This window comes from Sapajus apella, unplaced genomic scaffold (assembly GCF_009761245.1).
Source record: "Sapajus apella isolate SASKATOON/1434 unplaced genomic scaffold, GSC_monkey_1.0 scaffold4, whole genome shotgun sequence".
Taxonomy (NCBI): domain Eukaryota; kingdom Metazoa; phylum Chordata; class Mammalia; order Primates; family Cebidae; genus Sapajus; species Sapajus apella.
The window spans coordinates 56,713,919-56,737,885 of record NW_022436944.1 but is presented as its reverse complement, the minus strand read 5'-3'; the positions used below and the strand labels follow the sequence as shown (position 1 = coordinate 56,737,885).

Genomic DNA, 23,967 nt, shown 5'->3' with positions numbered 1-23,967 from the left:
GGTGGGTTTGAATTACTTGGCCTGCATTACATACTTTAATTCATTAAGTCGTATGGCTCCTCCATTCTAAAAATGGGAGCATTTTCCTTGGTTTAGCTGCTGGTTTTATTAAGAGCCCTGTCTAAACAGAAGGCAATTCAGAGAGGAAAAAAATACTGGTTTCCAAATGTTCACAATCCGCAGCTGAATGCATGGAGCCTACATTAACGAATGTAATTCAAGCAGACCACCAATTGGGTGGGGTCACTTCCTGCACCCTTCCCAAAAGGCCAGGATAAAACCATCCCACAGAAAGATCAAGATTCACATTCAGCATAACATATATTCTTCCTAATAATCTCCCTTCTTATTACCCATTTGAGAAAGTTTCGCCTTTCAAAGCTTTTTAACAAATGAATTTTTAAATTATTTTTCTGTAGTTCCTTAGCTATGAAATAAAATATCAGGGGGAAAAATAGCTTGCCAGTCTTTATTCTGAATTTCACCAAGGAGTGGCAAACCTAAATAACTGATAATTATACAACACAGGAAATAATGCATTTGGGCAGACAGAGCCCTAGTAATAAAAAGGGCATTTAAACACAGAAAAATGAAGAGAGAATAAAACTACCCTCAGTTTACAAGGGACCACTGCATAAATGGGGAGAGGGGAAGTAAATAAACTAAACAGCTAGGTCAAAGAAGAAGGGAGAACATTTTATCAAAATAATTGATGACTAAGCTATGGTGTGCCTGAAACGCAAATTGCATAAAGCCAGAAACGTAGAATTAAATGAGAGAAAGGTTTTAAAACGGGAAAAGATCTTCAATGAATGCCTAATAACTCTAACTGTATCCATTCTTTACAGATGGAATATTATTGCTCAGAAAAAAGCAAATGGTTTGTTTAAAGCCACATGGCTGATGAGCCTCAGTTCCAGGACCGAGGAGCAGGGCTCCCGACATCCAGTGTGCGTCTGCACTCCCTTACGCTTCACTTCACCAAGCACATGTCCAGTGAACGCATTCTTATCATTCCAACGAAATGTTTTCTATAAACAGATGAGTAGATAAATGTGGGGCACAAACACACAGTGGAATATTAGTAAAGATTCCTTCCTTTAAAAAGGAAGAAAATTCTGACAGATGCTGCAATGTGGATATACCTTGAGGACACCATGCTAAGTGAAACAAGCCAGTCACAAAAGGGCACATACTGTATAATCCGACTTATGTGAGGTGTCTAGAGTAGCCAAATGTACAGAGACAAAAAGTAGAATGGCAGTTGCCAGGGACTAGGAGAGGCGGGGAATGGGGAGTTCATGTTTAATGGGTACAGAGTTTTAGTTCAGGGCTGGGCGGTGGTGATGGTGGCCTGGCAGTGTGAATGTACGTAATGCTACCAAACTCTACACTTAAAAATGGTTAAAATGGAAATTTTTTTTTACAATAATTTTTTTTTTTGAGATAGAGTCTCATTCTGTTGACCAGGCTGGAGTATAGCGGTGCAATTCTGGCTCCCCACAACCTCTGCCTCCGGGGTTCAAGTGATTCTTGTGCCTCAGCCTTCCGAGTAGCTCGGATTACAGGCGCCCACCACCACATCCAGCTAATTTTTGTATTTTTTAGTAGAGACAGGATTTCACCATGTTGGCCAGGCTGGTCTCAAACTCCTGACTTTAGCTGATCGGCCCGCCTCAGCCTCCCAAAGAGCTGGGGTTATAGGCGTGAGCCACCACACCCAGCCAATAATTTTTTAATATTACCAGAAAAGGAATTTTGTAATCTTTAAAGTGTCCCCTTTACCCAAAACTTAGCAACCCATTTTGCCAACTCCCTACTTCAGCAGCAAGCAACAATACAGACACGTGTGTGTGTGTGTGTGTGTGTGTGTGTGTGTGTACACACATCCAACTTACTATGCATTGTGCTGTGCTCTGCTCTCGGGGAAAAAAAAAAGTGACCCTGAACATGGGACAATCACGTTTCAGTGAGAACCCCAGCTCAGAACTGAGCAGAATTCAATTCGGGACCAAATAAACGAAAAGACTCAGGAAACAGGAAGCCGAGGTGGCTCAGGCCTGTTTTCCTGGTGCATAAGAAGGCGAGGCTGGGTGTTCAAGGCCAGCCTGGGCAACACAGAAACCTCTCATCTATATAACCAAAACAAAACAAAACAAAGATTCGTGAATTTACTGGCACTAAAGCACAGACAGCCAAAGTGCTATGCAGATACCAAAACCAAATGTTTCCAGTAAGCAGCCACTCCAGACTAGAGCAGATTGGTCTCCTGGCTACATTTTATCAGGCTGAGGGCCCACGTCTCCCCTCTGTGCCTGCTAGGACTTGTTTACAGAGTGTATCTGTAATTGCAAAACTGAAACACAGCTTAACAAGTGTATAGTGGGAAGAGGTCTAATTTTATGAATTTTTGGCTGTTGAAAAAAATAGATGAATTTATTTTTCCCTGTGATAGGCCACAACACCCAGTAATCACCAAGAAAACCACTGTCCCAACAGAACAGGTAGCTACAAAGAAACCTGCTATACACTTAAAAGCCATCAACCCGTCTCCTAATACGCCTGTGACCTTAATCAAGCTCTCTGGGCCTCAGTTTTCTCATCTGTATAACAAGGGGAAGAATACTTATCCCAGGATGGGCACTGTGACTCACATCTGTAATCCCCATACTTTGGGAGGCCAAGGTGGGTGGATTATCTGAGGTCAGGAGTTCAGGACCAACCTGACCAACATGGCGAAACCCCGTCTTTACTAAAAATACAAAAATTAGCCTGCCATGGTGGCACACAGCTGTAGTCCCAGCTACTAGGGAGGCTGAAGCAGGAGAATCACTTGAACCCAGGAGGCAGAGGTTGCAGTGAGCCGAGATCGCACCACTGCACTCCAGCCTGGGTGACAGAGCAAGACTCCATCTCAAAAATAATAATAATTTTAAAAAGAAGAATATTTATCCCAGAATAATGTGATTATTCAGTAAGACCATAAATGTCAAGTACCTAGCACAACCCCTGGCACCAGATAGGTGCTCAAGAAATATTAGGTGAATCTGAATCCACTAAGTTTTCTGAGAGGAACAAAAGAAATAGTTTAAGTAGTCGATAATTTCATGTAATATGCGGAAATACGTCGGAAATACAGGAGATAGGTTTGCCCAAGATTAAAACTCTTGGCTCCAAGGGAAAGCTGGAAAGCCCCAGAGAGCCCCTGCCCGAGACCTCGGGCCTCCTTTTAGCCCTGCTGTCCTCTAGGGCCACCCTCAGAATCCCTCTCCATTTAACTGGACATAATGTAGAACTGCATCCTCTTTTCCTTAATTTGCTGTTTTTATTTAAATGAGATAATGTTTATTAAAGCTCCTTGGAAACCATAAAATCCCATGTAAATGGAGAGGTCTTTATTTAATAAAAATGTATGAGGCTTGCTCTTGAATTTTTAAATGGATCCACTTAGCCTTTTAAAGTTCTCTCTGAAACAAAAACAAAACAAAAATACAACACAACACAACAAAACCCCAATTCCTTTTCATTGGTAAATGGCTCCTGATTGATTTTTGTCCCCTGTGGAAACCACTTTTAACATTAGAAGGGGAAAAAAAATCTTCATCTTTGAATGGGTAAATCTATTTCCTTCCATGGAAATGATCACTGTCCTGACACAGGCAGACACACACTGGGAACAAAAGCCAGTCATTCCCTGATAATGAAGACAGGGGTACACAAATCTTCCAAATCAACAGGAAGTTTTTCTGTCCATTTTAAAGCACAGTAAAATCTGATAAATTCAGCCTCCAACAATTCCAAATTTAAGAACATTTAAACATGGCATGAGTTAAACTTTAGGTCATGTACAAAAAGAGGGAAGGAGAGCTTACCAGCCAAATTGTGCCAACATGATCTTCAAAAGTATTTGAGAAATTGTAATCTTCCCAAGGGCTCTTAAAATCATTTTAGGAATATCCAGTTTTCTACCGTTCATTATCTAGACACTAAAGCAGGCTCTGTTAGACACCATCTGAGAATATTTAAGAACATTATTATGTTGCTTGAAAATTAATTAGAAAATTCACATTTTCTAACTGAAGGCAATGAGCATTCAGTCTCAGCTGAGCACGGTGCTAGGCACTTTATACTTCACATGCCTCTCAGGTAGATCTTAATCTCCCTGATTTACGGATGAGGGCACCGGGCTCACGGAGCTTGCCTAGTCACCAGGTCAGAAAGCAGGAGCATACAGATTTAACCACAGCAGTAAGTGAGTAGTGAAGCCAGGTTCCACAATTTAAGTCTAATGCATGATGGCATCGTGATTACCTCTTGCCTTTCTTTATCTATGCTTTATCTTGAACATGCTTTGCTAATTTGCCATGCTGCTCCCAAATTATCACACACTCATGAGGTTTTTCTGTCACAATAAAAAGACAACTTGTTTGCAGCCTCACTCCTGCTAAGTTCCAGCTTCTTTGCCTCCGTGGTTTCAAGGGCAAAGGATGAAAGAAATCTCTATACTCGATTTTATCACATGCATGGACTTAACATTTGGGAGTCCTAAAATACCATAGCTTGGTGAATAATGACTAATGTTTTATGTGCTTGCCCTTTACAGTGTCCCACCAAAGCTCTCATTTTCCTATGTTCTGATAAAACCAAACAACGTGTGGTAGTAACGATGCTCTCACATGAAATCAACACAAACCGAACCGACCGAAGGATGTGTTCCATGAGTTTATGTCCCAAATTCATGTCTATTTCCCATTTCCTCTACAGTTGCTGGTGCCAACAGGACATGCTGGTAGCTTCTCCTATTCAACCGGAAACAGGAAGCACCTGAGAAGCCATGTCCTAGTGCCAAACCAAGACCAATTTTTTTAGAATTCAAAAGCTTGAGACATTTTGAAATGATGCCCACGTATTTAGAGTTTCTGCAACCAAACCGACTTTCCAATGTTCTAAAGGGAGCACAGCTGGCCCATATGGAGACTTACAATGAGGCCACAATTACGGAACAATGGGTGGCCTTGCTGAGCACTTTCACCCCAGTTTTCTCAGGAGCTCCTCACTGTAACCAAAGAGTTCTACAGTGGAGGCATCGCAGCAGTGGAGGCATCAATGCAAGGAGGCCTCACAGCGTCGACTCTCCCTGAGAGGCCAAGTGACAGGCCTGAGGCCACAGAGGCAGAAGCGTGGCAGAGCCGGCCTCAACCCACAGCCCCTCCCACAGTCTTTCCACCATCCCACAGGAAGTGGGTTTAGAAGCAGCCATGTGGCCACCACCATGACCAATCTCCAATTCCCACCATCCCTCTCCTCCACAGTCTCAACAGCCTACAGACTTTAAGTGGGCTCCAGTTTTTCCAATTGTAAAAAGAAATCATTCCACCTTGCACTTGGATGCAGCTCAAGCCCTTGGGGATATTGGGCAATCTCCAGTAGTCCACACACTGGAAGGAAATTCTCTCTCCACAAAGCCCCCCCACTTTTAAAACCCCATCTCCCCTCTCTGTTTTCTCCTGTAGATGGGGAATTTCTTGGTAGCTGGAACTATATCACTTGGGTTTTGTCTATCTGGCGACTAACAAGTACTTAAGATTAAGTGGACTCTATTCCCGGTTACAAGTCATCCTATGATGATTAACAAACACTTGCTCAGAATACAGTATGTTGTACATGGCATATTAGAATGTGTGTGTGTGTGTGTGTGTGTGTGTGTGTGTGTGTGTGTGTATGCTTAGCATATAGTATATTAGCAAGTATATACCCGACATTGTTTTAAGGACTTAGAAGCGTTAACTCACTTAGTCCTCTTCACAGACCCTGGAGGTAGGTTAGGCACAGAGAACTTAAATAATCCATCTGAGATTACACCGTTAATAGAGGAAGCGGCACAGCCGGGACTTGAATTTTGGCAGTCTGGGTCCAGAGTCTGTGCATTGGCCACCAAGCTACCTGGCCTCTCCATGGTATAGCATGTCAATAACAGATTAGAAAGAAAAACTCAGGCCATCACCTCTCTGGACCTCACGAAAGACAGGAGGCTGCTCTAGGTGGTTCTGAAAGTTCCTGTCAAACTCTAAAGCCCTCCCCTTGTCCTTCACCGCAGTGCGACCCCCTACCTGGAACAGAGAGCTTGCATCACTGAGTTTTTCCACATTGAGAAAATACTGGTTGCCTTAAAAGCCAAAGTAGGTCTAGTTTAAACCACAAAGCAGGGAGGCAGAGATTCCTAAAGCCAGCAGAACACAGACAAGAGCCTCCCACTCCCACACATCCACTCCAGCCTTCTAGAGAAAACTCAGCATCTTCCACTCCTTTCCTCTTGCATGGCCAAGAACTACAGAAACTTTCAGGTTAGTCCCCCATTTTTCTAAGGGGCTGCTCTCACACCCCAATAATCAATATGCCAGACCCATCCATCCCTTATTCCCTACCCTGGGCCTATGAATGGGTTGGCACATGGAAGTGTGTGTGCGCCCATGGGGAAGGAAGATTGGGCAGGGGCCGAATCATTTTGCTAATTTCTTCACTGTATCCATTTAGCCGTCATTAAGTCCAGGAACAATTAAAGCAAAGAATGATCCTGGAGGCCTGAGCCCACCCTACAGCCACTGCTGCATGAGGAATTTGGGTTCCTGAGATGAGCCCTGTATCAGCCAGCTCTTACTGCATAACAATCACAAAATCTCCACGGCAAACAAGAACAAGCACACAATTCTCACTCATACAGCCACAGGTTGGCTGGGGTTTCACTGATCTGGTGGGGCTCTGGCTACAGGTTCAGGTCGGCTCTGTTCTGCGTATCTCTTCTGTGGGACTCATGAGCCGTGTGAGACATGCTGCATGGTCAGAAGCACCCAGCGGGTGGCAGAAACACAGGAGCCCAGTGAGGCCTAGACTGGAGCTCACACACTCCTGTGAGGGAGGGGCGCCTGGAGTGTCCTTGCAGGGAGCCTGACACCTGGCTGCTGCCGCCGCCGCCACCATGGCCACCGCCGCCTCAGCTCAATGGACTGGCGCGCTCCGAGCAAGTCCTGCCAGGCGTCAGAGCAGCCAGCAGAGAGGAAGGAGAACGCAAGAGGCCTGACTGGACGGCACTGACATCCAAAATGCTCACACGGCCTCACCTCCTCATTGTATTTTGGGATAGTTCAGTCACCCTTTCTTGTTTTGTGAGGGTTGTTGACTAGCTTTTACTTCTCACTTAAATTAGAAATGCTGAAACATAAACTAACAGAAATTACCATTAATTACCAGGACACAAAATGGCCTGTTGAGTCAGACAGAGGCCAGCTTCAAAACCCTGCTCCACCATTTACCGTTTGAGTGAACCTGGGGCAATTCACGTACGCTCTGAGTCTCCGCTGGCTCCTCTGTCACAGGAGAATGGCGACACCAGAAGCTGGCCTTTGGGCCTCCCCCTGCCTCCCCCCAGCTCCTACCACCATTCCCGTAATGCGGCCTGACTGCCACCTGCCAGCACCCGCACCTCTGTCCTGGAGGCTTTCCCAGCACACACACATGGCAGGACAGGATGCCAGATGGAGGAGGCCCTTCCCCTAGGCCTCAGGCAGGAGGACTCTAGCTGTGTGCTCCACGCTGGTCCCAGCACCCACCCCAGAGACTGCCCCCGCTCACCCAGGTAACGTGCTGAGGAGCACATCTTCAATGGGTCTCCTTCCCATTCTCACTTCCCCCTGTCTCACTGGTGTCCGCTAGAACAATTTTCAAAATAAACTACCTGTAATCAGACCCAAGAACAAAAGAAAAAAAAAAGAACACTTTGCATGGCTTCTGGGAAGATTAGATGAGAGAATGTGTAAAGACCTCAGATCAACACTGGCCTACTGATGACCCACAGCTGCGTAATAGAAAGTAACGCAGATGCGTGAGCCACGGCGCACCGCGTACACGTGGCCATTGGCTCTGCTCCCTCTTCGGAAGGCCATCCTTGCACTTGTGGTGTATGCAGAATCATCACTGGGGACAGCCATGCATTCCTGTCATGACATGTCATCTTCTGAGAAAACCGAAGTACTGGTCCTACGCATAACTAGTGCGATCCAACAATCACTGCCTCCATCACCCTGCGGAGCCCCTCGCTCCTTCCCAGCCTGAAAAGCTCCCCCAGCAGCTGTTCCAGAGGCTTTTCCTTTTTCTTCCTTGGGGAGGAGGAGGAGTAAACTGGGCAGCAGAAACCCAGTCTTGACTCAGTTTTGTGCATCTGACATCAACGATCCCTCCACTCGTGACTGATTACACCAACATCTATTTGTTAGAAGAAGTTTGTTTTTCTTCTGTCGGGGACAATACAGCAATACAGATATAAACAGGGCCAGAGTTTCATTCCCCCACATGGCCAGAGCTGATCAAATGCTGATACAGAGGAAAAAGGAAAAACAAAAGAAGGCTCACTCTCTCTACAGGAGAGAGGGTTTGTGCCTCCCGCAGGGATGCTGCTTGCTCTTCTGGGGGAGACATTTCCCAGAGCACCCTTCCTGGATCAGCTGAGTCCCCAGAAGGGTCCCAGGGGCCATACAGTGTTTCTCATGAGTCCTCTTTAGTGGCCACAAAATTTGAAACCTAGGAAAACCCAGGGAGGCCCAAAGGCAATGTGGACACAAACCAGTGAGACTTCTGTCCAAATAAAACAGGAGGAGAATTAAGAAAGAGTCCAGCCCTTAGAGAAGGAGCAGGTTCCAGCTCACCCGAAATTAGGCTGAGAAAAGTTGAGACTACAAGCTTATAAAACTGAAGAAAATAACCATGTTTTCTGGATGCTTAAAGCTCAGATTCGACTGGGCTCAACAGTGGTCGGCTCAACCACTATTAGTGATTGTCCTCGATTCCCAGGCATTTGAAGCTTCTAAGTCTGAGAGGGTACATTTTCCTTCCTAGTGCCCCTTGGCAAGGAGCTCTTAAAACCGCATTCAGGATGCAGGACCACGTGGGAAGGAAAGTCAGACCTCGAATGTCACGAAATGCTGAGTGTTCGGAGTGTTAAGTTTCGGTCCAGCTGTTGCTTTATGAATCCTGAGTCTCCTCTCCCCGGCCTCAGGACATCTGCCCACAGTGCAGCCAGGAGCTGTGTGGGAGCCTAATGACTGATGGGAGCTGCCTGGGGCTTCAGAGATCACCTGGGCCAACCACTGAATTTTCAGACAAGGAAACTGAGGTCCAAAGAGAGAAGGTAAGTTTCACAAGGCAACACAGCACCTGGCATTACCAAAAAGCCAAGGCAGCTGTTAGGTCACTGGGCTGAGGCTTGGTAAATTTCAGTCCCTGAGACTTCATAAAGCTTGGTAGGCACCGTGGGCTCTGCGGCCAAGTCAGGATAGGGTTGGAAAGGCCTGGAACTGCCACCCTCTCTGCACCTGCCTCTTCTCTGGGCAGGGCCTTGGGCATCAGGAGATCGTCTGGGGGCAAACGGTGCTGCCCTCTCATAAGCATGTGGAAAGCCGGGGAAATGTGTAGCTGGTGGTGCAGAAAGGTAGGGAGGTGGGCTTAGGGCATGAGGTTTGCAGGGGGATGAGGACAATCAATCCATGCTTACCTTCATAGCAAGGGATCAGCGTCCTGCCTTTGGCCTGGAGGTTGGAGGGGATGACATAGCAGAAGCCATGCGGCAGGATGTGGTCAGTTTCATAGAAGATGTTCTTCCAGCGATGGGCACAGGCCTAAAGGGATAGAGAGCAGCTGAGAGCAGGGAAGTTGGCCCCAAAAGGTCACAAAGCTGACTCCTGGCAGTGCCTGGTGTTGCTTTCTGTGGGAGGAGAGAGGAGCAGAGGGGCCAGGAAGCCACACCTTCATACCAGGCACTGCTATGGGCATCAGAAAACTGCACGAACAGGAACAAGCCCTGGAGTCTAACTAGGAGATCGGAAATAAACAAATAGATCACCAAATGAGGACTGTCGCTAGTGCTGCGCACTGCGAAGGAAAGAAACATGGTTATGGAATAGAGAAGCTGGGGGTGGAAGGATCGTTTCCACTGGCAGTGGGGAAGGCCTGAGGCATGAGGAAGAGCTAACCACACTGAGCACACAGGAAGAGAGCTCCGGGAGGATTCAAAGGACAGCAGAATGCAAAGGACACACTGTGAGAAAGGCTCAGAGGCTCAAGAGAAAGGCCAGTCTGGAGTGACCATGCAGGGAGGGAGATAGGGTCAAAGAGGGGGCCAAAGCCAAACCACAGGGGACATGGGAATGGCTGTGACTTCAGGAGATCTCCAACGGGAAGCAGGGGAGGGTCTCACACAGGTGAGAAGCGTGATCCAAGTGACAGTTTGGGAAGATCTGGCTGCCCAGTGGAGACCACAGGAGGGAAGGGTGCAAAGGAGCACCAGGTGAGAGACGGTGCAGGTCTGGACCAGAGGGGCAGTGCAGATGGGTGAGGGGCGGCTTCAGGGCTGACAGGCCCAAGGGAGTGAGCCGACGTGGAGGGAGCAGGGGAGGGACTGCTGATACTCAACCATGTTTCTACCTACAGAAACACTTCTGCATGCGTCTCATTAACTAGCAGTAAATGTGTGGGGGGGGGGTTCTTTGTTTGACATAAACTTAAATACAGCAAAATGCACAAATCTCAAACGTACCATGTAATGAGCTTTGACAAACGGACACACTCATGTCACAAGGCCCTAACAAGACACAGAACATTTCCATCTCACCAGAAAGTTCCCCATGCCAGGGAGTGGCTGGTTTTGCCAGGCAAGTCAAGGAAGGCTCTCTGAGGAGGGCTGAAGAGAGGCTCAGCGCGCCAAGGGCCTTGGGGTGGGTTGGAGTTCCGCATGTCGGGGAGGAGGACGGACGGACACGTTGGCCAGCTTTCTAGAGGAGCCTCTCAGCACGTGGCTATGCAAGATGCCGTGAGGAAGGGCAGCTCTGCCAGCAGACACAGGAGCAGCGCCAGCAGCCGGGACGCAGGCCTGGCTTGTCCTCCTGCCACACCAAGCACGCACCTGCCTTCTGCCTGGACATGACAACAGCCCTAGTCCCCGTGCGTGTCTGTCACCACAGTGCTGATGAGGAGCCCACCTGCTTACTCAGAGGCGCACACTCCTGCTGCCCAACCCAGTCCACTTCTCCCCGACATTCACCCCTCACTGCTGCTCTCAGTTCACTTCACCCTGGCCAGTGAATGCGTTTTCTTAAAATACTGCTTTTCAAAATAATCAGTTTTTAACATCTTGGTGTGCCCCTTCAAACGCAGTTTTTGTAAGTGATAACATTCAGTGTTCTTACGGCCTACCTCTGACCTCTTGTGCAAGCCTGCAAGGTGGGCCGCGCTGTCTTTAGAGCTCCCATTTGCTGTTTGAGAGCACTATGGATCAGAGCGTGCTTTGCCCCAGTGGCAGAGCTAGTAAGTGCAAACAGGACCGGAATCCGTGAGTTCTGAGTCTTTGTTTCACTATGAAGCATTTTCCATCTTAAAACTTCTAATTCCTCCTTCACAGGCCATCAAAACTCACCCCTGGGGCAGGTCTGGTGACTTTACCATCTTCACAGCCCCCTTGCCACAGGTCCCAGGCCACCTGAAATCTCTGCTCTGAGGTTGAATGGAATTCCCAAGGTCATCGAGTGAGTGAGGGGTTCTCGGGGCCTGGTTTCCCCTGAGGTCATGCCATGGTAAGCTCACTGCCTTCTAAGCTCTCTGTTCTTCATCCGTCAAGCCGCTGCCACCACGGCCCTTGACAAGGCCACTCTGCCCAAGGGCAAAAGAGGACACACTCAGAACGACTCTCACAACCTGAACTTGCCCACACTCTGCCTCTTGTTGTATGACATTAAACTATAAAAAAAAATCTATTGTTATTTTTTCTGCTGCAAACCACATTCATTCCTCCACTTGATACTGTGTTATGCTAAAATAGCAAATTTCTAAGTAGATAAATGATATGAGACAAAGAACTATAAAAATATATCACTAAGTAAATAATCATTCCATACTGCTAAATAATTGGTTTTTAAAGATCTGACTCAATTCTGATGGCTCGCAAACTTGAATCATTTATTGTTATCTAACTGGTGGGTAAATAAGTTATATTTCAGTTTTTGGACTTAGCAAAGCCCTTGGCTTCAAGGGCTGACCATGTTTTATTGTATTTCTGAGTTGGAGGGGCTGTAAAAAGAGGCGGATGTTTATCATGGCGCTGTCTGACAGCCAGCTGCACGCTGGCACTTATAGGAAGGCTTCGCTGTAGTTAATGTCTGGTGTATTGTGTCATTTTTTAAGTGCCATAAACCATTTAAAGGGTGATCTTGGAGACTTCCTAGAAGATCCAAATATTCCATTTCATACTAAACTAAAAGCATTCTGGGAGGTCAGAGATCAAAGTGCCAAAGGAAGAATTCATGTAGGAAACAATACAAAGCGTCTCTGAATATAAATTACAGAAAGAGAAGACTGTGTTTAGCCCTGATTATCATTATGTATATACACATGTCAATCTGACTCCTACATTAAAAAAAAATTCATAGGGACTGTCTCCAAAGCATTAGTAACTCCATCAATCTCTCCAAATGAGTTCTGCTGCGAGGGAGGAATGGGGACCAAGCAGAGAAGAACAGGAGAAGAAGAGCATTCTCTGAAAATAGCAAGACTTGCTCAAACTCAGGTTTCAATCAATCATAAGAAAGGGGGAGGAGGGCCTTGTCCTACTCCAAATCTTAGAATCTGACACACTTCAAGTTATAAGGACTATTTTTCCTCCCAAAAAAGGAAAAAGAGAAAGAATGAAACACTTTATTTCAAAGGCCTTTTCTGTGGTGTGGTAACAACACTTCCCTCCTGGGAGTGGGTACTGGCACTTTCCAGGTGCCTTGGCCATGAAGGTACATCAGCCCCCACCAACCCTCCTATTCACATACTTGCCATAGAGATGGCCAAAGCCTTTGTCACGCATCCAGGTCCACAGCGCATGGCTGCAACTGTGCTGGGCAGCTGAGAACGGTGTGTGCTGGGGAGCAGAATCACAGCAAGGCTGCGACGCCACAAGGCTCCCCCAGGAGGCTTCCAGCCGAGGAGGAGGCGGGCGCGGCTGGGGGGGCACTGGGAAGGGGCTTCTGGAGTGTGAAAATGTTGTTCTGAGGATGTTCACCTAAGGAAAAATTACTGAGGCGTACACTGATGATCTGTACATTCTTCTGCGTGTGTGTTACAGCTCAATAAAAAGTTCCCTTTGAAAACCATCAGGAAGCAGAGCAGCAGAAGTAAATGCAAAAATGTACCCTGTGGCTTTGAAAAAAAATGGACGGATGGAAGCAGTGGAAGAGATAAGGACAGCCCTGATATTTAGAAAGGAAATGATGAAGAGAACCAGAGAACACTGCTTCTGCACAGAAAGAATCTAGAATTATTTGTTGTCCGAGCTTTGGCAAGTCTGATGACGAGGAGACACTAGACTTGCACGTTTTGGGTTGCCCTCCACATTCCGAGAGCAACGGTCAATGCCTACACAGGGTCTGTTCCGTGGTTCTTTCAAGAAGTGATTCCCCTTCCCGCCCATTTCTCAAAATGTCATCTACACACAGGGAGCTCAGGGTAGGGGTGTCAGAAGGGAAGGGGCTTGCCTCTAATCCTGATGTTGTCTTTACATCCGGTATCATTTGTTCCTGGGGAAAACCTGGGAGGTGCAACAGTGTACCTGGAGCTGAGATGGGCAGGCACTAAGCCAAGGTCAACCCGCCAGGCCAGTCTAACAACCTGGTTCTTGCCAGAGCTGGTTGCTGGGTCCATGGTCCACCTAATGCCATTTGTCACTGAGACACTTCATGCCCCATTGCAGCCTTCAAATTCTCCATCTGTTCTTAGCTCTCTATCAGCACCAGACACCACTTTCAAAATTGCCAGCCCACCTCTCCCTCTTCAAACCCAACCCTGGAATCCAATATTGTGCTCCTTGGGGATACAGGTCTCTTGCCTACACCCCAGGCACCTCCCAAGAGTTCAAAATGATTTAACAACACACATCCTTCCTATTTTTAATTTAAAGGTAAATATTTGCCTCCCAGAATGCTCTGACAGGTAGGATTGAAACATTAAAGAAAAAGCAAATGGCTATGAGGCCTCCAAATGTGAATATGAACTAGGTAGCCACTCACTGTGTCTTGTTTTTGCCTGTCATCTCCAAGGGACATTTTATAGAATTTTTCCTGGCGTTTCCATCAACCACTTAGAATCAGCCACCAGGAAAAGATGGCAACTAATTTGGTTTCTAACTGTTTTAACATTGACCCTCAGTCCCTGTATTATTCAAGCACACTTTCAGATGCCATTCCTTAGAGAGATGTCTTCCAGATGCTGAGAATAAAAGTGGGTAGAAGATTTGGTCTCTATCCCCAAGTGACTTCCATAAAAGGGGGCCTATGGCCACAAAATAAATTATACACGCAATATAAGTAACAAGGTGATGCTGAGCTCCTAATGACACAAAAGATGCTCAGCCCATTCCAGGAAACCCTTAACAGGCTTCACAGAGGAGGCAGAGCCCACACGGGAGAAGAAAGAGGAGTGACAAGGACAGAGCGGGACAGGGCAGAGGGAACTTAGGACCAGCCTTTCCTAGCAAGACTGCCCATGTGCAAAAAGCCATGAGGATAACTCAGCAACAATAAAAACCAAACAATCCAATTTAAAATTGGGCAAAGTGCCTAAACATTTCTCCAAAGGAGATATAAAACGACCAACAACAGATGAAACGATGCTCAACGTTACTAATCGTCAGGGAAATGCAAACCAAAACCACAATCAAGTATTATCTCACACCCATTAAAAAAAAAAAACAGAAAACAATAAATGTTGGCAAGGATGTGGAGCAACTGAAACCCTTGTGCACTGTTAGTGAGAATTTAGAATGGGGCCCCCACTTGGGAAAACAGTATGGATGTTTCTCAGAAATTAAAAACAGAAGTGCCGTATGATCCAGTAATCCCACTTCTGGATGTATACCCAAAGGAATTGAAAAGAAGATCTCAAAGAGTTATTGGTACACGTTTATAGCAGCATATGTCATGACAGCCAGAGGATAGAACTAACTTAAATGTCCATTAATAGCTGAATAAATATGGTATATTCATACAATGAAATATTATTCTGCCTTTAAAAAGGAAAGGGGTCCTGTACATGCTACAACATGGATGAACGTTGAGGACATTATGCTAAATGTAATAAGCTAGTCACAAAAGGATGGATACCACAGGACTCCACTTACGTGAGATCTAAAGTACTCAAACTCTTAACAGAAATACAATAGTTGTTGCCAGGAACCAGGGGAAGGAGAAAAGGGGGAGTTGCTGTTCAACGGATGTAAGTTTTGCAAGATAAAGTTTAGAGGTCTGTTGTACAACAATGTGCATACATTTACCACTACTGTACTACACACTCAAAATGGTTAAGGTGGTAAGTTTTATGTTATGTGTTTGACCACAATTAGAAAAACAAAAGTCACAAGGAAGGCAGATGCTGTCAGATTCTCCTCTTTCCCCAGCACCCATATACAGTGGCTTACTGAGGGGACGATGCAATAATTTCATAAAACATTTTAAAAAGAGCCCTGCGTGCAATTAATTAGACTGGACCATCTGTGGCGCCATTATCCGCAAATGCTCCAGCTCTCCATGCTTCGCTTCCTTTGCCAGATCTTCCCTGTGGTCCTCATTGCTGTTCACTGTCCCCAGAGATGACCCCTGCGTGATACTGATCTGCAGTAATACAGAATTCTGTCTTGCCCTCTAGAAACGAGCTGTCAGCCACAGAAAGGTTACCCCTCCTTGCAGAGAGGAAATATTTTCACAGGAGCAAACTCTGACTCTAGGCTCAGCACCCTTAAGAGCATCTTGTGTTGTGCTGCCACCGGGCCACCACCTCCTCTTTGTTCTGAACCAGGACCTTGGGCTACCCTTTGATTTACAGATGAGTCAGCTTTGTCCCTCTCTTTCCCTAGAATGGCAGACAAGGGTTCAGCCCTTCTGGGGCCCATTCGTCCAGTCAGGGTCAGGCCACCATGCCTGGAGGAATGTGGAAGTTTGGAGAGCGTCCAGGGCCGGGCCACGACAGTGATGGAAGGACTGGAAACCAAAGCAAACAGTGGGCTCAGGGAGCCTCTGCAGGACCCACAGGGGCTTCTAGGAGGGAGGCCCCAATGATGCTGGCGACAGCATCCAGCTGCTTCCTCCTCTCCCGAGGGGCCCAACAAGGGGGAGATGCTTAATTGTGCTGAGGATAAAATTCGGATTAACAGCTTCTGCCATGAAGAAGTTTAACAAAAGTGGGCTCCTTGAGAGAGGGGACAAAAACACTTTGCCTAGATCCTTAAGGAAAACCTGTTTCCCCTGGGATAAAATACACAGGAACCCCTCAGCTCTGTAGCATGTGACCCAAAGGGAGCCCTCCATCAGCGGCAGCTGGGATTACTCTCCCTTCTTGATCTTATGCTTTTATAATAAGAACCTTCATACAGCTTCTGATAAAAGTCAAGGGCAAGAGAAAGCCTATGAAGTCAAAAGAGCGGTTCTCTCAGCAGGGGCAGAGGAGCTGACTGGGAAAGTGTCCAGGGGTCCTTCTGCGGCGCTGCCAACGGGGATGCCTAAGTATAGGTGTGTGAAACCCACCAGCCTGGCCACTCACAGCTGGGCGTGTTAAGCGCTTTAGTGTTAGACCTCGTAGAAAACGTTAAAAGAAAAATGGAAAACTTGACAAAAACAAAACCTCTGCAGCAGTTAGAAGTTCCTTTTGTGCTGAGTCCAACACGACTTTCTGCGATGGTGAAAATACTCTCTCTGTGCTTTCCAATAGAGTAGCCAGTAGCCATCTGTGAGTACTGAGCAATTCAAATGCGGCTAATATGACTAAAAAACAATCTCTAGTTTAATTTTGATAAATTGAAGTTTAAATAACTACACAGGGCTGGTGGCTACCCTACTACACAGCACAACTCCAGGATCTCGGGGGCCTCAAAGGCAAAGACTTTTCTTTTTATCTCCCTCAAAGCACCTATGGATCAGAATACATCACAGGCACTTTGGAGGTCCAATAAATGACTAGTTAGAAATAACATTTATTTCATAAAATGTAGCATTATGTAGAGATAAACAGGGATGAACTACTGATACATAACATGGATTAATTTCAGAAAATATTATTTTGAGTGAAAGAAGCCTTATATAAAAGAGCACACACTGTAGGATTCCATTCATACGAAGTTCTAGAAAAAGCAAAAGTAATGTGTAATACAAATCACAGTACGTAGTGGTTTTCTCAGGTGGGAGGAGTCAGCTGGAAAGGGACTTAGAAGACTTTTGGGATGATGGAAATATTCTATATCTTGGTGGGCATATGGTTACACAGGTGTGTACAATTGTGAAAATCAAGACTGTAATCTTAAGATTTGTGTACTGTAGGTAAATTATACCTCAATACACACACACACACACACACACACACACACACACACAAATACCTATGTAATGAATGAGATATACAAAGCACTTTTCACATGTGTTTTATTTTTCAATAGCCACATCTCAGCACTTTGAGATAGACATTATTCACATTTGACAGACAAAGAAAATAAGAGGATAAGCCATTTGTCTAAGCAGTAGTCCAGAATAAGCAAACGCAAAGCCATGTACTTGTCACCATGCCATCCAGCCTTGCTAACAGACCGTTCTGAGCGCCACCCCCTTCCCATGGTAGCCCCAGGAGGACTCACCAACACGCGGCCATCGGCCTGGGGCTGCCGGGCCAGGCTCACCCCCATCCACTCATCATCGCGGTCTTCCTGGCAGGTCTTTCCACAGGACGTGCCCCGAGTCTTCCCTGGAAGCAAAGGAGGAGAGCCAGGCTTGGGTGAGGAGTGATGTTCTGCTGGCTGTTTTTCAAAGGGTGGTCCACAGCCCCCACATTATTACCCACGAGGAAATAAGGAACTTTCCACAAAATGCAAATCAACTCCATCAAATGTACTGCACTGTTTAATCCAGATAACTGGGTTTTGGTTCTTGTTTTTTTGAGACAGAGTCTCTCTCTGTCATCCAGGCTGGAGCACAGTGGCACAATCTCAGCTCACTGCAACCTCTGACTCCCAGGTTCAAACAATTTTCCTACCTTAGCCTCCCAAATGGTTGGGACTGCAGGCGTGTACCACCACATCCCACTAATTTTTTTATTTTCAGTAGAGACGGGGTTTCACCATGTTGCCTAGGCTGGTCTCAAACTCCTGACCTCAAGTGATCCACCCACCCCAACCTCCCAAAGTGCTGGGATTATAGGCATGAGCCACTGCACCCAACCACATGGCAAGGTTTTCTCAAGGAAAGAGGCAGGGCCTTGATTTATGTTCTGAAGCAAGTTTCTTAATTTGTTATGCACGAGTAACAAACAGTTCATAAACCGTTTTCTTCTGCTAAAGAAAATCACAATAACTCTTTATTTAAAAAATAATTAGAAGATCTTGGCTGGGCATGGTGGCTCACGCCTGTAATCCCAGCCCTTTGGGAGACCACAGTGGGTGGTTCACTGGAGGCCAGCAGTTTGAGACCAGCCTGGCCAATGCAGCAAAACCCCGTCTCTACTAAAAACACAAAAATTAGCCAAGGGTGATGACATATGCCACCTGTAATCCCAGCTACTCAGGAGGCTGAGGCAGAAGAATCACTTGAACCTGGGAGGCAGAGGTTGTAGTGAACAGAGATTGCGCCATTGCACTCTAGCCTGGGTGACAGAGTGAGACTCTGTCTCCAAAAAAACAAACTAACAAACAAATTAGAAAATCTTTTTTTTTTTTTTTTTTTTGAGACGGAGTTTCACTCATGTTACCCAGGCTGGAGTGCAATGGCGCGATCTCGGCTCACCGCAACCTCCGCCTCCTGGGTTCAGGCAATTCTCCTGCCTCAGCCTCCTGAGTAGCTGGGATTACAGGCACGCATCACCATGCCCAGCTAATGTTTTTGTATTTTTAGTAGAGACGGGGTTTCACCATGTTGACCAGGATGGTCTCGATCTCTTGACCTCGTGATCCACCCACCTCGGCCTCCCAAAGTGCTGGGATTACAGGCTTGAGCCACCGTGCCCGGCCCAAATTAGAAAATCTTGATGCAAAAAGACTTTGGAGAAAGCAATGCTTGTAGTGATGATGATAACAAAATAGCTCCTTTGTGCTGATGTGTCCGGCACAGTTCTGTGAACTCACCTGGATTATGTGATTTAATCTTCTTAAGACCATCCTTGTGAGGTAGGTATCTCAGTCTTGATTCTGAAGGTGGGGGAACTGAGGCCCAAGAAGCTATAGGACATTCCCAATCAGTCCCACCTGCGCTTTGAACCCAGTCAGAACCAACTGACTCCAAAGATGCTTTATTTCTCACTAGATCAATGTGAGCTTTTATTTTATTTTATTTTTATGTTTTTGGAGACAGAATTCTCAGCTCTGTCACCCAGGCTGGAGTACAGTGGTGCAATCTCACCTCACTGCATCCTCAATCTCCTGGGCTCAAGTGATCCTCCTGCCTCAGCCTCCTGAATAGCTGGGACTACAGCATACACCACATTCAGCTAATATTTGTATTTTCAGTAGAGATAGGCTTTCACCATGTTGCCCAGGCTGGTCTCGAATTTCTGGGCTCAAGCAATCTGTCCACCTCGGCCTCCCAAAGTGCTGGGACTACAGGCATGAGCCGCTACACCCAGCCCAAAGTGAGCTTTTAAAAACATCCATCTGATCATATCTTTCCTAGTTAAAATATAACATCCAGAATTGATTTCAACGGCCTCCCCACTCACACACAGAATACAATTCCAGTACCTGGCCCTGGCCTGCTAAGCCCTGCGTAGCCTGGCCCCAGCCTGCCTTGCCGCCCTGCTGTGCCCCACCATCCCGGCTCCCTCTCCAGCTGCACCACCTCACTCTGTGCTTCCAAATGGCACCTCTGCTTAGAGGTTGTGCTTCCTGCTCCTGCCCAGCTGATGACTACACATCCTTCTAATCACGTCGAAAGGTCCCAGACCTTTCCTGATCCTCCGATCCAGACTGAATCAAATACCTGCCTTCCCTCTGGTCTTTTCTCACTCAGTTACTCTTTTGTCCACTAACTTCTGAGGCTCAGGATGGCAGGATCCTTGTTGTTTACTGGTGTATCCCAGTGCGTAATAACTATTAGGTACTCGATACTTGTTTGTTGGAGAGAGGGAGACAGGGAGGGAGGGAGGGAGTGAGTGAAGGAGGGAAGGATGGATGAGCGGGTGAACGATCAGGCCATCCTGGGAAGAAAAAGAGTAAGGCGTAAGAGTACAGAGGCATTTCCACCGCAGCAGTAACTAACGTTCACCCACCTCTCGCCATGTCCAGTTCGGTGCATCTCCGGTCGGGGTTGGTGTGAACACGGCACTTAAACACAGCCCCAGGGGACTTCACTGAGGTGCTGTATTTGGAATCTGCCTTTGGTGCACCCACAAGGACCCTGCAGCAAGAGAAAAAGGCATTCTGTCACAACCTAGGATAAGAAAATAGGAGGCAGATGGCTAAGTATTAGCCACGGGTGGGCTGTCTGAGCGCTCACTTTGAAAATCCTATTATTATACTTTGCCGTGTGGGCTTGGGGGAGAGGTCCTACAGTGAAACCTGAGATCTTCCCCAGGCCCTTAAAGCTTAAGGAGGCTGAGTGTGGTGGCCCATGCCTGTAATCCCAACATTTTGAGAGGCCGAGGTGGGTGGATTGCTTGAGCCCAGGAACTCCAGACCAGCCTGGGTAACATGGCAAATCCCATCTTCAGAAAAAAATACAAAAAACTGTGCAGGTGTGACAGTGCACACTGTTAGTTGCACCTCCTCGGGGGACTGAGATGGATGGGTGGGAACATATACAACCAACCGAAGGTTCCTATCCAAAATCTTTTTTAAAACTCCTTATTGATTAACAAGAAAAATACAGACAAGTCAATAGAGTAACAGGCCAAAGACTTGCATAGATACTTCATGAAAGAAGATAGCCAGATAGCCAATAAATGCATGAAAGGTGCTCAACTATGTTAGTTATCAGAGAAGTTCAACTTCATACCAACCAGAAGGCTAAAACCAAAAAGACTGAAAATGCCAAGTGCTGCCAAGGATACAGAGTGACTAGAAACTTCATACACTGCTGGTGAGAGTGTAAACCATTAAAACCACTGGGAAAACTATTCATCAATTCCTTTTTTTTTTTTTTTTTTTTTTGAGACAGAGTCTCACTCTGTCGCCAGGCTCCAGGCTGGAGTGCAGTGGCGCAACCTCAGCTCACTGCAACCTCCACCTCCCGGGTTCAAGCAATTCTCCTGCCTCAGCCTCCCGAGTAGCTGGGACTACAGGTGCGTGCCACCACGCCCAGCTAATTCTTTTGTATTTTTAGTAGAGATGGGGTTTCACCATGTTGGCCAGGATGGTCTTGATCTCTTGACTTCGTGATCCGCCCACCTTGGCCTCCCAAAGTGTTGGGATTACAGGCGTGAGCCACCGCGCCCAGCCTCAGCAATTCCTAACAAAGCTCGACATGCACCTACCCTTTGACACAGTATCCATTTCTAGGAACATGCCTAACCCAGCAATTCCATTTCTAGGAATATGCCTAATAGATGTATACATTTCTACCAGGAGACCTGCAAAATGTTCAAAGCTGCTACATAATATCGGGGGAAAAAAAAAAAAAAAACAAGAAGAAACCCAGAGGCCCATCAGTGCTAGAGTGGATTAGTAAATCATGGTATAGCAATACAACAGAATCCTGTGCAGCATTGGGAGGCCAAGGTAGGCAGATTGCCTGAGATCAGGAGTTCAAGACCAGCCTGGGCAACATGGCAAAACCCTGTCTCTACTAAAAACGCAAAAAATTAGGTGGGCATGGTGGTGGGTGCCTATAATCTCAGCTATTCGAGAAGCTGAGGTAAGAGAATCGCTTGAAGCCAGGAGGCAGAGGTTGCAGTGAGCTGAGATAGCAGCACTGCACTTCAGCCTGGGGGACAAAAGAAAAAAAAGAATTCTATGCAGCAATGAAAACAAAAAAAACAAAAAAAAAAAAAGAATTCCATGCAGCAATGAAAACAAACGAACAGCATGCAACTGCAACCACAGAGACGAATCTCACAAATACAACACCAAACAAAAGACGCCAGACACAACAGCATACTCACAGTCTGATTCCATTTATCTAAAGTTCAAAAGCATGTGAAATTTAACTATAGTGTTAGAAGGCAGCGTAATGGTGACCTCTGGGGAGGAGAAAGCGCGGATGTAATTAGGGAGGGGGATTGTTGGGGGTGTTGAAAATATTGTCATTCAACCTGAGTGATGTTATACAAATTTGTGATAACTGTATATGATATGGACACTTTCCTGTATGTGTTATTTCAATAACAAAATTCAGAGATGCTATTTCCCTTCTGCCTCCCCCTCCTCCTCCTCCTACCCCCCACCACACATACAGCATGGACATTTAGAGGAAAATAGGAAAAAAAACAGCAGAGTGTAGAATTATAAACTACACCCTCTCTCCCACTGCAAAACAGAAATAGGACCATTTGCATGCAAACAGGAGCAAGAATGAGCCTCTGCATCCTCCATCATGATCTGAAAAGCTGCCAGGCGTGGGCCATCCCTAGCAGGAGCATCCCCTGGCTATAGAAGAGGGGAAAGACACGCCGGAAGACAGAAGAGGTAGTTTGGGCCTGTGTGAGTGCAGAACCCAGGGGAAATAGCAGTAAGCTCCCCTCCAGATGTCACAAAAACAATTTTGACCTATAGTTTTATGCATTGTTTCTGGAAAGTAGTCAACAGAAGATCGATAGCAAAGAATACCAAACAACACTAATCAGGCACAGTTTACGCTGAGCTATGAGCCATTGGGAAAATGCCTTGAACAATGAGACTTTAAACAAAATCTGCATTCGTAGAAAAGGTATTTAGCAGAGGTGAGGATGACCTTGCAAAGCTTCCCTGGGGATGTAGGAAGTTCACCCAGGCTCCCCTCCCTCTGTTCTGAAAACCACCTTCATCTTGGGATCTCATTTATTGCACTTGGGCCTCAGAATGCTGCTGCTCCTCCTGCAACACTCTGGCTGGGCAAAGGAGAAGACAAACAGGGCCTCCACATCATACAACAGAAGTCTGAGGCCCTCAAAGGGGACTCTGGCAAAGGCTGGCAGATATCACAAGGGACATCATCACTAACCTGGCTCAGAGACATGGTGTCAAGGTTCATGGGAAGGTGTGGGGGTCCCATCTTAATTCTCACTGCCCTGAGCTCAACTCCTCAACATCTAGAACCTGAAGAATCCGAGGGTACAAAGAGCCAGGGAGACCCACTCCTCACTGAAGTGTCTCCTTCCAGGTCAGTCTTGGAGGGTCTGTACCTGATTCCATGAGGAAGGTGCCCTGCTGGGGAGTGAGAGAAGCAAGGCTCCCAGTGGTGCTGGTATCCAGGCTGCCCTGCAGCTCCTCAGTCATGCCCTTCGATGCTCCTCCCCAGGTGCTTGCTGGGCACAACTGCAGAATTCCCCCGCAGAAGCAGGGCTGGAACCCACAGCCCTTTGGAAACTGAAGCATGCGCTTTCCCAGACAGACCACATCGCCTCCCTCACCCACACAAGAGCAGTCTGGCTGGCGCTTGTCCGCTCTAACTCAAATGCACGATGACATACAAAAGAAAACTCCAGTGAGAAGAAAGCCACATTAAGGGATCAATTTCCCCCCTTGCTCCAGGGCCTGAGCTTTACAGCCACTGGGGCAAGTCAAGGATTGTGCTCTATAAGAGCAGCTGTTTTCACAGGTGAGAAGAATTAGCAGTTTTCCCTGTCTAAACTGTCTTAACATCCTCGGCCTTTCCACAGGTCACGTTCTAAGACCTGGGGAGCATAAAATACCTCCTCCGCTCAAAAACCCCAGGGCCACAGAGCTTTGTCCCAAAATTCCCACCAACTCCAAATTTACATCAGCACAGTGACTACTTGCCA

The 23,967-nt window shown here is 46.6% G+C and overlaps 1 protein-coding gene across 5 annotated transcripts in view; it reads right to left on the bottom strand.

The window, feature by feature from the left end:
* The window catches only part of ITGA9 (integrin subunit alpha 9), a 366,875-nt gene that overhangs the window by 328,328 nt on the left and 14,580 nt on the right, over positions 1-23,967 (bottom strand). For 4 of the 5 annotated variants that reach the window (XM_032270221.1, XM_032270232.1, XM_032270249.1 and 1 more), the window contains exons 2-4: positions 20,320-20,447; positions 17,702-17,808; positions 9,545-9,668 (exon numbers count right to left, since the gene is read on the bottom strand). In XM_032270221.1, the coding sequence (XP_032126112.1) occupies positions 9,545-9,668; positions 17,702-17,808; positions 20,320-20,447 (359 nt within the window). Of the gene's footprint in view, positions 1-9,544; positions 9,669-17,701; positions 17,809-20,319; positions 20,448-23,967 lie in introns of those variants that run through there. The other variant, XM_032270253.1, reaches the window with a different exon arrangement.